Genomic DNA, 15,628 nt, shown 5'->3' with positions numbered 1-15,628 from the left:
CATTTGCCCAATGGTAGAGGAAAGAAGAGGGAGTGGCCATGGTGCAACTCATCCTAGATTATGCTGCTTGCCTTCCTGAGATATAAATGGAGTCAATGGAAGGGAGGTTGGTTTGTATGATGGTCAGGGCTGCGTCCAAAATTTTCCACAATTTCTTGACTAATTATGGGCCCTGACATGTCAACTTGCACTAAATTCTTCAATTCACTGAGGCAATAGCTTTCATTTTAGTGTCTTCACATAATTTATCCTTGGCCATCTCCACAATAATAAGCCAATTATATTTGAAATACATTACAAGCCCCAATATCAGTAAAAAGACGACTTTGTCGGCCTGGAGACAGAATCGGTAATCTCAATCGTTATCATTTTAGACAATAGACAATAGGTGCAGGAGTAGGCCATTCAGCCCTTCGAGCCAGCACCGCCATTCAATGCGATCATGGCTGATCACTCTCAATCAGTACCCCGTTCCTGCCTTCTCCCCATACCCCCTCACTCCGCTATCCTTAAGAGCTCTATCCAGCTCCCTCTTGAAAGCATCCAACGAACTGGCCTCCACTGCTTTCTGAGGCAGAGAATTCCACACCTTCACCACTCTCTGACTGAAAAAGTTCTTCCTCATCTCCGTTCTAAATGGCCTACCCCTTATTCTTAAACTGTGGCCCCTTGTTCTGGACTCCCCCAACATTGGGAACATGTTTCCTGCCTCTAATGTGTCCAATCCCCTAATTATCTTATATGTTTCAATAAGATCCCCCCTCATCCTTCTAAATTCCAGTGTATACAAGCCCAATCGCTCCAGCCTTTCAACATACGACAGTCCTGCCATTCCGGGAATTAACCTAGTGAACCTATGCTGCACGCCCTCCATAGCAAGAATATCCTTCCTCAAATTTGGAGACCAAAACTGCACACAGTACTCCAGGTGCGGTCTCACCAGGGCCCGGTACAACTGTAGAAGGACCTCTTTGCTCCTATACTCGACTCCTCTTGTTATGAAGGCCAACATTCCATTGGCTTTCTTCACTGCCTGCTGTACCTGCATGCTTCCTTTCATTGACTGATGCACTAGGACACCCAGATCTCGTTGAACTCCCCCTCCTCCTAACTTGGTCCTCGTCAAATGCTAGGACAGCTGCTGTGTATCATCAGCATTACTGCGCATGTAGCTTGCATAATGAAAACATTATTTTTGACATTTTAAATCCATCTATGATACTTACTAGGCTCTGAAAGTGAAGTTCTTCTCAACACAACCAAAAGATAAATCAAGTTTTATGCCTTCAATAAGCTTTTTCTTTCCCACAACTAAATGGCTATGAGATCAACTCAATCTTCAATCTGCTGACTTTCAGAGACAATTAATCTGAAGAAGGGTCTCGACCCGAAACGTCACCCATTCCTTCTCTCCCGAGATGCTGCCTGACCTGCTGAGTTACTCCAGCATTTTGTGAATAAATCGATTTGTACCAGCATCTGCAGTTATTTTCTTATACAATTAATCATGATGTTCTTCACCTCCTAGTCGAGCTTTAGATGTTCCAAATTTCAAGCTTTAAATGTTCTAAAACATGCTGTAATTCACACAAACTCCAGGGACAGGCCAATTTTAGATATCACGATTTTAAGAATACTTCTCTCCACTTGACCAATTTTCCCGTGCTGCTCATGCTTCATGTTTGACCAAATATATAAAATATTTAGTTTATTATTGCCACATGTACAAAGGTATAACGAAAAGCTTTTTATTGCTCACATTCCTGTCAATTACAATCAAGCTGTCCAGTTTACAGATGAAGGATAAACAGTACAACATTTAGTACAAGATAAAGTCAGATTAAAGATCGTTCAAAGGTCTCCAATGAAGTAGATGGGTGGTCAGGACTATACTCTTGCTGGTAGGAGGATGGTTCAGTTGCCTGATAACTGATGGGAAGAAACTGTACCTGAACCCAGTGGTGTGTGTTTGCCCAATGGGCGAGGGTGTGTGCGTGGGGGTGGGGAATGATCGGGGTGAAACTGGTCTTTTATTATGCTGGTAGCTTTCCTCACGTGAAGTGTACATGGATTCATTGGAAGGGTGATTAGTCGTTCCCAGACTATGCTAACATGCATCCCGATAAAATGCTTTCTATGGCGCATCTGTAGAGGTTGGTGAGGGTTGTTTGGGACATGCCTAACTTACTAAGCCTTCTAAGTAGAGGCAATGGTGTACTTTCTTGGGCATAGGTTCGATGTGGCTAGTCCAGGACAAATTGCTGATGTTTATTCCTAAGAACCTGAAGCTTTTGACCATCTCTACTTCGACACCTTCAATATATGTGGGGTGTGTGTACTACTTCTCTACCTGAAGTCGATCACAATCACCTTTGGCTCAATGACATTGAGGGAGAGGTTGTTGTCTTGGCACCAGGTTAAGCAGCTCTCAAACACGTTCCTTTTTAGAGATCTCCTATTGGAGATGTTCCATTCACTTTGTTTCAGGCCTCAACTGATGTAAAAGCCATTGAACTGAAAGTTCAATTCCATCATTACAGATGTGGCAGGATATCTCAACTATTTTCTGTTTGTAATGTTATAACCAAACATGCGTCCAAAAATACTCACATTTTTAGTTATGAAAGCAATTATACTTTCCTTTGAAGATTATAAAAAAATCTTAAGTGTGAGATTGGAATCAAAGAACAGAATTGCCCCTTCATTTAATTTGTGCTCAATTTGCTGACGCCAGATAATGTAAGTACTATCAAGCTTAGCGATCGTTGCTAACAAAATCAAATGTTTCCAGCTGTGATAGTTCACCGGTAACATCTTGCATGAAATACACAAATACTAGGATGACATCAAGCACTGCCAATATGATTCCTGTGGCGCGTCGAAAAAGGCCCGAAATAAAGGCGAGGAGCCGGGTATTTCGGGAGGTTTGATTTTAATACGTTTGCTAGACCGGTCAAGTCTGGCAGAGTGAAATCGCGCCCAAAACCTTGTCCTTTATAACCGTAGCAAAGAGCCGCCCCCCTGGACCGGTCCATTCCCGTGCCGAGGGGTCGGTAGTGGTATGGCCCGACACTTGGGAGCCGCCACAGGACCCCCCCCCAGAACCAGAGGCACGAAACGCACTGGTGGTCGCACAACCCGACCGGACCGCCTACGAAAATCGGCCGACAGAGGCATAGTTGGAGGAACAGGTGGTGGGACCCGCAAAGGGGGGCGACCTCGTGGCCGAGGCTGGGCAACCCGCACCCGTTGGTCAATGTCCAAGTGGGCCGGCTTCAAGCGGTCAATTGACACGGCCTCCGGCCGGCCCCCCATGTCCAAGACAAAGGTTGTCTGCCCGTGCTCTAGCACCCGGTACGGGCCCTCATAAGGCCTCTGGAGCAGCGTCCGGTGGACGTCACGTCGCAGGAACACATAGGCGCAGTCCCAGAGGCCGTGTCAATTGACCGCTTGAAGCCGGGTTGCCCAGCCTCGGCCACGAACGGAATGTTCCATGGCGGGACCATCTCCTTCAGGAGGCTTGATGGTCGCCGGTCGCCTAGGCCCTGCATGTGGAGGAGCCCTGCATGGTCATGGGCTCCCACCAGGTGGAAAAAACGAGTGTCATCTGTTGTGATGTCCCGCAGCTGGAACTAAGCCTCCGCTTGGTGAAACCAAACGCGAGGCCGGGTGGTCCAGAATGTCGGGAGCTTGATCGATACCACGTCGACAGCTGCGGCCTGGTCGGCCTACGAGCCGAACGAACGGCTTCCCATTTTGCGTCCATTATATCATCAATGGACTGTTCGGGGTCACCAATTGTGGCGCGTCGAAAAAGGCCCGGAATAAAGGCGAGGAGCCGGGTATTTCGGGAGGTTTGATTTTAATACGTTTGCTAGACCGGTCAAGTCTGCCAGAGTGAAATCGCGCCCAAAACCTCGTCCTTTATAACCGCAGCAAAGGGCCGCCCCCCTGGACCGGTCCACTCCCGTGCCGAGGGGTCAGTAGTGGTATGGCCCGACCCTTGGGCGCCGCCACATTTCCACAATTTAACGATCGCAATTTCCTGCCCTGGTTAATGTGAGAAAGACCATAAAGGACTAGTTAACAAATAGTCTAACCCATCACATTATAATTTTTAAAAGGCATAATTGAGGACAAAGGGCACCTCATGATTAATCCTTCAACAATGAGGTACAATTAATCCTTCAACAATACTCCAAAGACGTACAGGTATGTAGGTTAATTGACTGGGTAAATGTAAAAATTGTCCCTAGTGTGTGTAGGATAGTGTTAATAATGTTAGTGTGCGGGGATCGCTGGGCGGCACGGACTTGGTGGGCCGAAAAGGCCTGTTTCCGCGCTGTATCTGAAATATGGAAGAAAAAAGAAAAAAAAATGAGAGATAGGAGCCTGAAGGGATCCGATTCTGATTTGTTCCGTACCTTTTCAAACCTCTAGCTTCCCCCTCCCATGCATTATGATGAAATCTAATCAAACAACCCGCCATTCTGTCCTTCTAACTTTACTCTCTGCATCATAGTTCTCAGGTTAATATTATTATGGCATTATTCCAGCAAACAAAATATCTGCAAAAATAAAATTTAAATGGTGTGAAGATGCTTTCTCTAATAAGCCATTTCAATGATCCTGCTTATTTATATTGGCAAAATGGCATAAACCAAACAAAACTTCACATGGTATCATATTTATTATTTTTATTGAGCAAGTCGATAAACCATTTCCTTTCTATTTATCGAGATTAATCTCCAGATTTAATTTCTTATTTAAACAAAACTTCCCAAAGTTAAGAATACCAGGGCTTCGGTAACATAAGAAAATAACTGCAGATGCTGGTACAAATCGATTTATTCACAAAATGCTGGAGTAACTCAGCAGGTCAGGCAGCATCTCGGGAGAGAAGGAATGGGTGACGTTTCGGGTCGAGACCCTTCTTCAGACTGATGTCGGGGGTGGGACAAAGGAAGGATATAGGTGAAGACAGGAAGATAGAGGGAGATCTGGGAAGGAGGAGGGGAAGGGAGGGACAGAGGAGCTATCTGAAGTTGGAGAAGTCGACGTTCATACCACCGGGCCGCAAACTGCCCAGGCGAAATATGAGGTGCTGCTCCTCCAATTTCCGGCGGGCCTCACTATGGCACTGGAGGAGGCCCATGACAGAGAGGTCAGACTGGGAATGGGAGGGGGAGTTAAAGTGCTGGGCCATCGGGAGATCAGTTGCGTTAATGCGGACCGAGCTCAGGTGTTCAGCGAAGCGATCACCGAGCCTGCGCTTGGTTTCGCCGATATAGATAAGTTGACATCTAGAGCAGCGGATGCAATAGATGAGGTTGGAGGAGGTGCAGGTGAACCTCTGTCTCACCTGGAAAGAATGTTTGGGTCCTTTGATGGAGTTGAGGGGGGAGGTAAAGGGACAGGTGTTGCATCTCGTGCGGTTGCAAGGGAAAGTGCCCGGGGTTAGGGTGGTTTGGGTAGGAAGGGACGAGTGGACCAGGGAGTTGCGGAGGGAACGGTCTCTGCGGAATGCAGAGAGGGGAGGGGATGGTAAGATATGGCCAGTGGTGGGGTCCTGTTGTAGGTGACGGAAATGTTGGTGGATGATATGTTGGATCCGCTGGCTGGTGGGGTGGAAGGTGAGAACGAGGGGGATCCTGTCCTTGTTGCGAGTGGGGGGATGGGGAGCAAGAGCGGAGCTGCGGGATGTAGAAGAGACCCTAGCGAGAGCCTCATCTATAATGGAGGAGGGGAAGCCCCGTTTTCTGAAAAACGAGGACATCTCGGAAGCCCTAGTCTGAAACACCTCATCCCGGGCGCAGATGCGGCGTAGACGGAGGAATTGGGAGTAGGGGATAGACTTTTTGCAGGGGACCGGGTGGGAAGAAGTGTAGTCCAGATAGCTGTGCGAGTCGGTGGGCTTGTAATAAATGTCCGTCACTAGTTTTTCTCCTGTGATGGAGATGGTGAGGTCCAGAAACGGGAGGGAGATGTCAGAGATAGTCCAGGTATATTTAAGGGCAGGATGGAAATTGGAGGTGAAGTGTATAAAGTCAGTGAGTTCTGCATGGGTGCAAGAGGTAGCACCAATGCAGTCGTCGATGTAGCGGAGGTAGAGTTCGGGGATGGGGCCAGTGTACGTCTGGAACAGGGATTGTTCGACGTACCCGACAAAGAGGCAGGCGTAGCTAGGGCCCATGCGAGTGCCCATAGCTACGCCTCTGGTTTGGAGGAAGTGGGAGGAGTCAAAGGAGAAGTTGTTGAGGGTAAGAACCAGCTCTGCTAGGCGGAGGAGAGTGTTGGTCGATGGGGATTGGCTGGTTCTACGGTCGAGGAAGAAACGGAGGGCTTCAAGACCATCCTTGTGGGGGATGGAAGTGTAGAGTGACTGAACATCCATGGTGAAAATGAGGGAGTGGGGGCCTGGGAACCGGAAGTTATCCAGGAGATGGAGAGCGTGTGAGGTGTCTTGGACGTAGGTGGGGAGGGATTTGACCAGGGGGGGTAGGATGGAGTCGAGGTAGGTAGAGATAAGTTCGGTGGAGCATGAGCAGGCAGAGACAATGGGTCTGCCGGGACAATTGTGTTTGTGGATTTTGGGTAGGAGGTAGAATCGGGCCGTGCGGGGCTGGGGAACTATGAGATTGGAGGCACTGAGGGGTAGTTCGCCGGAGTTGGTGAGGTCAGTGATGGTGCTGCTGATGAAGGTCTGGTGTTTATCGGTGGGGTCATGGTCCAGGGATAGGTAGGAAGAGGTGTCTGATAGTTGTCGTCTGGCCTCGGTGCGGTAGAGGTCAGCACGCCAGACTACCACAGCCCCTCCCTTGTCAGCGGGTTTAATTATTAAGTCCGGGTTGTTGCGGAGTGAGTTGAGGGCTGCACGTTCAGGAGGGGAGAGGTTGGAGTTGGTCAGGGGAGTGGAAAATTTGAGGCGGCCGATGTCACGCCGGCAGTTTGAAATAAAAAGTTCTAGTGAGGGTAGTAGGCCATACTGGGGGGTAAAAGTGGAGGGGGTCCGTTGGAGACGGGGTCATCAGTGCGGGGTCGGGACTCCTTGCCATGGTAAAAGACTCGGAGGCGGCGGAAGAAGAGCTCCACGTCTTGGCGGACGCGGAACTCGTTGATGTGGGGGCGGAAGGGAACAAAGGTAAGGCCTCTGCTGAGGACCGACCGTTCGGTGTCTGAAAGGGGGAGGTCAGGGGGGATGGTGAACACCCGGCAATGGTGGGGGTTGGGGTCGGATGGAGGCAGGGGGGCAGGTGGAGGGGATGTATGGTGGGGGGGTGGTGGGTTAGCTGGGCAGAGGGGGGCATGAGAACCGATGTGGGGAGTACTGGGGGTCGCCTGGCTGGAGGGGGAAGGTAACGTCCATCAAGATATACTACATGCATTGTGTGCCAATGGTAAAATATACAAATATTCCATATCTTTATTTAATCATAAAGTAGGTGATATGTCACTAAATATTAAGTCAGATAGTTCCCATATAAATAGGAAGTAGCACTATTCACCAGACTGACGAATAATTTAACAGCATGCACAGACATACAGTCAAGCTATTTCATGGGACTTGAATTTGGAAGTAAATTTCACATGGTGTCGTATTTATTATTTTTATTGAGCAGGTTGTCGAGTCTACAAATTTAGAGCACACAGTTGACAAGAAAAATCAAAGCATCAAACAATCGAAATTGATAAGTTGGCACACAAGTATGTGTGTCCTTGTACTAACAAAACAAATTTAGATCATATGATTAATCTAGGTTTTAAAATGACATAATGACTAAAATGCTGGCAAAATATTGTTTTGGTGATGCTGTCGACTACGCACGGTAGCGCAGCGGTAGAGTTGCTGCTTTACAGCGAATGCAGCGCCGGAGACTCAGGTTCGATCCTGACTACGGGTGCTGCACTGTAAGGAGTTTGTACGTTCTCCCCGTGACCTGCGTGGGTTTTCTCCGAGATCTTCGGTTTCCTCCCACACTCCAAAGACGTACAGGTATGTAGGTTAATTGGCTGGGTAAATGTAAAAATTGTCCCTAGTGGGTGTAGGATAGTGTTAATGTACGGGGATCGCTGGGCGGCACGGACTTGGAGGGCCGAAAAGGCCTGTTTCCGGCTGTATATATATGATATGATATGATATGATACACCAATCAAGCTATTTTCAATCAGTAGGTAACATCTGATCTGACTTCCCATTTAGTATTTTTGAAACATGGCTCATTCCATTGAGGTTAATTTAATTGTGTAATTTCCAGTCACCATTTCAAACTTTGAAGTTGGGATGAGCCTCTCTGAACATGACCAGCAGAATAGAACAGCAAGATTCTAATATGGTTCATCAAAGTGAGAAAAAAAAAGAAAATTAAGCATTTCTTAGAACATCTTTCATTTTACTAACAATGAAAGCATTTGGAACATAGATCACCAGCAAATCTATTAATCACAAACAATCTCTCAGAAATACTAGGGGACCGATGATCTAGCGTGACGGAGGAACTGAAGGAAATTCACATTGGTCATGAAATGGTGTTGGGTAAACTGTTGGGACTGAAGGCAGTCAAATCCCCAGGGCCTGATGATCTGCACCCCGGAGTACTCAAGGAGGTGGCCCTAGAAATCGCAAATGCATTGGTGATTTTCCAATGTTCTCTGGATCAGTTCCTGTGGACTGGAGAGTAGCTAACGTAAACACAATTTTAAAGACAGGAGGGAGAGAGAAAAAAGGGAATTATACACCAGTTAACCTGACATCGGTAGTGGGGAAGATGCTTGCATCGATTATTAAAGATGTTATAGCAGCGCATTTGGAAAGCAGTGACAGGATCGGTCATAGTCAGCATGGATTTATGAAAGGGAAATCATATTTGACTAATCTTCTGGAATTTTTAAAGGATATAACAAGTAGAATGGGTAAGGGAGAGCCAGTGGATGTTGTGTACCTGGACTTTCAAAAAGCTTTTGACAAGGTCCCACACAAGAGATTAGTGTGCAAAATTAGAGCATATGATATTGGGGGTAGGGTATTGACATGGATAGAGAACTGGTTGGCAGACAGGAAGCAAAGGGTAGGAATTAACAGGTCCTTTTCAGAACAGCAAGCAGTGACTAGTGGACTGCCACAAGGCTCTGTGCTGGGACCCCAATTATTTACAATATATATTAAGGATTTAGACCAGGGGTCTCCACACCCGCGGGCCACATCCAGCCACCACGAGATTTTATCCGGCCCACAGCAAGCTCTTAACACGGTCCGTGCGGCAGGCTATAAGCGAATTTGGTATTACGACTGAAAGGTCGCGTGTGCTAAGCTTTTTTCCCCAGCTGATCGGCTGCTTGTAAACAAACCTTCGTTTCATCGTTTTTTCCATTTTTTCTTCGGAGAGGTAAGAAAATAATGTTTTTTAAAACTGCTAATTTGGTGTATATAAGGTTAATTAGTATAAACTACGATGATTTTGTAGGGTTTTTTTAAACTTTATGCGGTGAGTTCCTCTCAACTCTCCCCGACTCTTTAACTTGCCGTGGAACCGCGGCAGCGGGGACTGGAAGCAGAATCTGCCGGCGAAGGTTCACCGGAGAGTGGATCGCCACCGACCCAGAGTCGGGACAAGGCGAGAAATCGCAGCTCCCCCTCGCAAACAACAAACTCAAGGAAACTTCCCTCCTCGCAGCCGCTGCTCGCCCCGGGGCTTCTGAACAACAACTACAACACAATTGTGTTTGTTCTTATTACGCTGCGTTAGAAGGAGACGGGGCCGGGGGAAGAGAGTGGAGGAGCGACACCGATCTCGCTAGCGCAGGGAGAGAGAGAGATGGAGGGATAGGACAGTCCCGCGAGTGGCAGTGCTACTTCACCAGACCCTCTGACACCCTCCCCTCCCTGCGCTCCTGCTGTTCCCTCCACCCCGACACCCGCCTCTCTCTCTCTCTCTTCCCCCTCTCTCTCTCGCCCCTCCCTCTACCCTCTCCTCCTGTCTCCCCCCTCTCTCCCCTCCTCAACCTCTCCCCCTCCCCTCTCCCGTTCTCCCCCCCCTCCTTCTCTCTCCCCCTCCCTCTCTCTCCAGTGTATGTCTGGAACAGGGAATTTTCGACGTACCCGACAAAGAGACAGGCATAGTTAGGGCCCATGCGAGTGCCCATAGCTACGTCTCTTGTTTGGAGGAAGTGGGAGGAGTCAAAGGAGAAGTTGTTAAGGGCAAGAACCAGCTCTGCTAGGCGGAGGAGAGTATTAGTAGATGGAGATTGGCTGGTTCTACGTTCGAGGAAGAAACGGAGGGCTTCAAGGCCATTCTTGTGGGGGATGGATGTGTAGAGTGACTGGACATCCATGGTAAAGATGAGGGAGTGGGGGCCTGGAAACCGGATGTTGTTGAGGAGACGGAGAGCATGCGAGGTGTCTTGGACATAGGTGGGGAGGGATTTGACCAGTGGGGATAGGGTGGAGTCGAGATAAGTTCGGTGGAACAGGCAGAAACAATGGGTCTGCCAGGACAGTTCTGTTTATGGATTTAGGGAGAAGGTAAAATCGGGCCCCGTGGGGCTGGGGAACGATAAGCTTCAAGGCATCCCCAAACTCTACCTCCGCTACATTGACGCCTGTATTGGTGCTACCTCTTGTACCCATGCAGAGCTCACTGACTTCGTACATTTCACCACCAATTTCCATCCTGCTCTTAAATATGGACCATTTTCGACATCTCCCTACCATTTCTGGATCTCACCATCTCCATCACAGGAGACAGACTAGTGACTGACATTTACTACAAACCCACTGACTCCCACAGCTATCTGGATAACACTTCTTCCCACCCTGGCTCCTGCAAAAGGTCTATGCCCTACTCTCAATTCCTCCGTCTACGTCGCATCTGTGCCCAGGATGAGGTGTTTCACACTAGGACATCAGAGATGTCCCCATTCTTCAGGAAACGGGGCTTCCCCTCTTCCATTATAGATGAGGCTCTCACTAGGACCTCCTCTATATCCCACAGCTCCGCTCTTGCTCCCCCTCCCCCATTCGTAACAAGGACAGTATCCCTCTTGTCCTCACCTTCCACCCCATCAGCCAACGTATCCAACAAATCATCCTCCAACATTTCCGTCACCTCCAACAGGATCCCACTACTGGCCACATCTTCCCATCTACTCCCCTTTCTGCGTTCCACAGAGACCTTTCCCTCTGTAACTCCCTGGTCCACTCGTTCCTTCCTACTCAACCCCAGGCACATTCCCCTGCAACCGCAGGAGATGCAACACCTGTCCCTTTACCCCCCCCCCCCTTGACTCCATCCAAGGACCCAAACAGTCTTTCCAGGTGAGACTGAGGTTCACCTACACTTCCTCCAACCTCATCTATTGTATCCACTGTTCCAGATGTCAACTTCTCTATATCAGCGAGACCAAACGCAGGCTCGGCGATCGTTTTGCTCAACACCTTCGCTCAGTCCGCCTTAACCAACCTGATCTCCAGGTGGCTGAGCACTTCAACTCCCCCTGCCACTCCCAGTCTGACCTTTCTGTCATGGGCCTCCTCCAGTGCCATAGTGAGGCCCACCGGAAATTGGAGGAACAGCACCTCATATTTTGCTTGAGCAGCTTACAGCCCAGCGGTATGAACATTGACTTCTCTAACTTTAGATAGTTCCTCTGTCCCTCACTTCCCCTCCCCTTCCCAGTTCTCCCACTGTCTTCCCGTCTCCACCTATATCCTTTCTTTGTCCCGCCCCCGACATCAGTCTGAGGAAGGGTCTCAACCCGAAACGTCACCCATTCCTTCTCTCCTAGATGCTGAGTTACTCCAGCATTTTGTGATACCTTCGATTTGTACCAGCATCTGAAGGTATTTTCCTACATAACTGCCAATGGTATGTCTCTCAAAAGAAGCACCTAGATTTTTCAGAATGCTGTGAATAGGTTCACCAAGTCTATAGAACAGCAGCAAAAAACTAAATTACACCTACCATCCTGACGAGTGTTCACAGGCAAGAGGACACATTAAACATCATCAACATGCACATTGCTAACACAGAGGTGCACGCCAGAGGAACAACACCACTCAACACTTTGAGACTTCGTTACTGTCCATATGATTGGACATCAAAACCTGCCCAAGATCTTTTATGTTTTTCTTGAGCTATTCAATTTAAATTTGTTTGAACTATGATGTACTAATTTTGATAGTGAAAATCCCACATGTTTTAAGAAGCACTTCCTAATTTTTCCTCTGATTAGCCAGATTTCAACAAGGTCTCCCTGTCCTAGAAAGTATATCAGTTGAGAAACTATTTATGTTATCACTTTCTTCCAGGGTATTGAATAAATTAATCAAGTCCTCTCTTAACCTTGGTTTATAAACTTTTATTACTTCAACCTACCTCTTGCAGTCACAGTAACATTCTGATTAATCTACAATGCATCTTTGAAGTAAATTCTCAAATGCAGTGTTCAAAATTGAACATAATACCCTGGATATAATTTAACCAGACTGCAGATCAAGTGTCCAGGCTCAGAGAAATTCATCACAAGGTTGTGGAAATAGTATTTAGTGAAAAAATGATGCCTTGGTTTTAATTTTCCAAAATTCACTTATTTCAACAGATTCCAATAGATTGGGAAATCATAAATGTAAAAAAGAGGGAATACACATAGCAGGAAGATAAAGACCAGCTAATGTCTGGCAAAAGGAAAATGTTTGAAGCAATTAAAGATAGATATAAAATAGGGCATTGGAAAAAATACAAGTTAATCAGGCAATGTAAACAGGTTTTTAGTTTAGTTTACAGTGAAAAGCTTTTGTTGCATGCTAACCAGTCTAGCTAATCAAGGACCTGTTGTAAATTTTAACAACCACCTTCACTATCTATGATACAATCTACTTTAGTGTCATCTGCACACTTTCTAATCCTGCCTTGTGCATATCGTTGACATAAACCACAAAACAGTAATGGGCCCAGCACCAATCCCCAACACACAATTGGTCACAAGCTTCAAGTCCGATAAACAACCTTCCACCTCACCTTCCTTCTATGAAGTCAATACTAAACTGAACAACAAAAGGAAACATTCCTGGTGTGTGGGTTTTTTTTTTTTACACACTAAACCTCCCCCTCCCTCAACTCTGGAGCTGGATCTTCGTCGATCAGTAGCCAAACTTGAGACCTAGCAATGAACCAACTTCACAACGTCAAACCACATGTTAAACACAACCACTCGTCCATAATGGTGTAATAATTCACTAAACAAAATGTCCATCCACACTTCCATCTAAAAGCTTTTTGTGGCAGAGGGAAAGTGGTTTCCGGAAAAAACTATTCGAAGACAAAGGTTTTGGCTCTTTATTCAAATTAAATGAAAGCATGTTTCAATAGACAATAGGTGCAGGAGTAGGCCATACGACCCTTCGAGCCAGCACCACCATTCAATGTTATTATGCCTAATCATTCTCAAACATTACCCCGTTCCTGCCTTCTCCCCATATCCCCTGACTCCACTATCTTTAAGGGCTCTATCTAGCTCTCTCTTGAATGCATTCAGAGAATTGGCCTCCACTGCCTACTGAGGCAGAGAATTCCACAGATCAACAACTCTCTGACTGAAAAAGTTTTTCCTCATCTCCGTTCTAAATGGCCTACCCCTTATTCTTAAACTGTGGCCCCTGGTTCTGGACTCCCCCAATATTGGGAACATGTTTCCTGCCTCTAACGTGTCCAACACCTTAATAATCATATGTTTCGATAAGATCCCCTCTCATCCTTCTAAATTCCAGTGTATACAGCCTAGTCGCTCCAGTCTTTCAACATATGACAGTCCTGCCATTCCGGGAATTAACCTAGTAAACCTACGCTGCATGCCCTCAATAGTAAGAATATCCTTCCTCAAATTTGGAGACCAAAACTGCACACAGTACTCCAGGTGCAGTCTCACTAGGGCCCTGTACAACTGCAGAGTTTCATTTTGGAGTTAAGCTTCTCACACAACTACTGCATCTTAAACTGACTGCAAATCAGTCTTGGGTTCCAAAGATAATCAACAATTATTTTTTCATCAGCACAGCTTTTCATTCTGTCGACTTCAAAATATATTATCCTTAGTAAACTAAGTAAAATTTTGCAAAAAATAAAAATAAAAGTAGAAAATGTCAGAGGTAAGTAATGAACATTGTTGGAAAACAACATGGCTGTGTAATACTACTACCTGATCAAATGTGAAACTGAATGAACTGGTCCTAGAAAGCTCCAGGATTTGGGAGGAAACCAAACAACTGAGTTTCGACCACGTTACCAGATCCGCCAAACCCTTTTTGTGTCCATCACACCCAACTTCCGTATGTGTCTCAGCAGCTTTCGATTCACAAACATCCCTCAAACTTTCAGCTAAATCGGTACTATTCTCAACCGTCACTTAACCGGCTATCCAATTCCTTTTTACATTTTCACGAAAGTTGGATTTATCATTGGTCGTAACTGTAGCGGAAACGGCAATTCCGACTACGTAAACAAGTTTCTGATTGCATAACTAACCAGATTTCATCCAGGTTTTTTTTCGCCAAGGGGCTCACAAATACCTTTTTCTCTTACTTCCTTTCATTGCCCCCACTCCAAAAACCTTGTATTGTACACTTTCACATTCTGTTATGTCTTTTCCCACACGATGTTGACAAACCAAAGATCATTTCCCCCAACGGACTAATTCGGTTTTGGGCCATTACAAATGTAACCACGGAGTGACATGAAAACATTCTAGCAAGAACGAACTACATCGGATATAGTACTTTACTCAAGTAACGTTCGACGCAAAATCTTGTTTGAGGAAGCAAGAACACGATGCGCACGGCTGCGCCCCTTCGACACATCTAAACATGCCGTAGTTGTAAATAACAGGAATTAAATTGAGCAGTGCACAGAGAAATGGAAAGCAAATCCTCAAGTCAAACGGCATGGGTGGGTTGAGTTCGCAACCCAACCTGTGTACAGGTGGGCTCAGATTGCCACCAACCTTCGCACCGGCGCCGCAGCAACTCACCGGCAGCTCCACGCTGATGTCCGTCCCGTCCAGAAGCTGCACTCTGCAGGCCAGGATGGACTTGTTGCCGCCAGCTGCGGGAATGTGGACCATGGTCCCAGTGGGCGTAGGTGTGGCAGCATGGATCCCTGCGACCGCGGTAGCGGCGGCGTCCCGGCCACCGCCGGTCCCGCCTCCTCTGCCGCCGCCGTCCCGCTCGTCCATGTAGCGGCGAACCGAGCGACGTCCGAACGTCCTCCGCAGAAACCTCATCATCTTGGCCAGATTGGTGTTGCCCCAGACCCCACCACTGACCGCTCGGCTGCTGCTGGTGGTGGGCTCGGCGCTGCTCGGCGCGACTGAGCAACGGCGGCCGCACTCCGCGCGCTCAACCGCCCTCCGCCGCGAGCTCGCCCAGGTGAGCGCCGGGCACCAGCCGCGCATGCGCTCACTCAGCCGCCCCCACCGGACATGCGCGCACCTACGCCGCCCGAGGCACCAAGTGGCACTGGGCATGCGCGTCCCCCCCAAAAACACCCCTGCACGCACCTCCACCCAAGTGTCCGTATTGGGCAAGCGCGCACCTGCATCGCTCGAGGCACGAGGTCGTACTGGGCATGCGCGTCTCCCC

General features: G+C 47.6%; 1 protein-coding gene across 1 annotated transcript in view; it reads right to left on the bottom strand.

Moving 5' to 3' along the window:
* Window positions 1-15,426, bottom strand: part of LOC144604466 (band 4.1-like protein 4B) — a 211,074-nt gene extending 195,648 nt beyond the window's left edge. Inside the window, exon 1 of the mRNA XM_078418926.1 lies at window positions 15,019-15,426. Within this exon, the coding sequence (XP_078275052.1) occupies window positions 15,019-15,273 (255 nt within the window). The 5' untranslated portion in view covers window positions 15,274-15,426. The remainder of the gene's footprint in view (window positions 1-15,018) is intronic.
* Between the last annotated feature and the right edge of the window lie 202 nt (window positions 15,427-15,628).

The sequence above is a fragment of the Rhinoraja longicauda genome, chromosome 2 (assembly GCF_053455715.1).
Source record: "Rhinoraja longicauda isolate Sanriku21f chromosome 2, sRhiLon1.1, whole genome shotgun sequence".
Classification (NCBI taxonomy): domain Eukaryota; kingdom Metazoa; phylum Chordata; class Chondrichthyes; order Rajiformes; family Arhynchobatidae; genus Rhinoraja; species Rhinoraja longicauda.
This window is presented reverse-complemented; position numbering and strand designations above follow the sequence as displayed.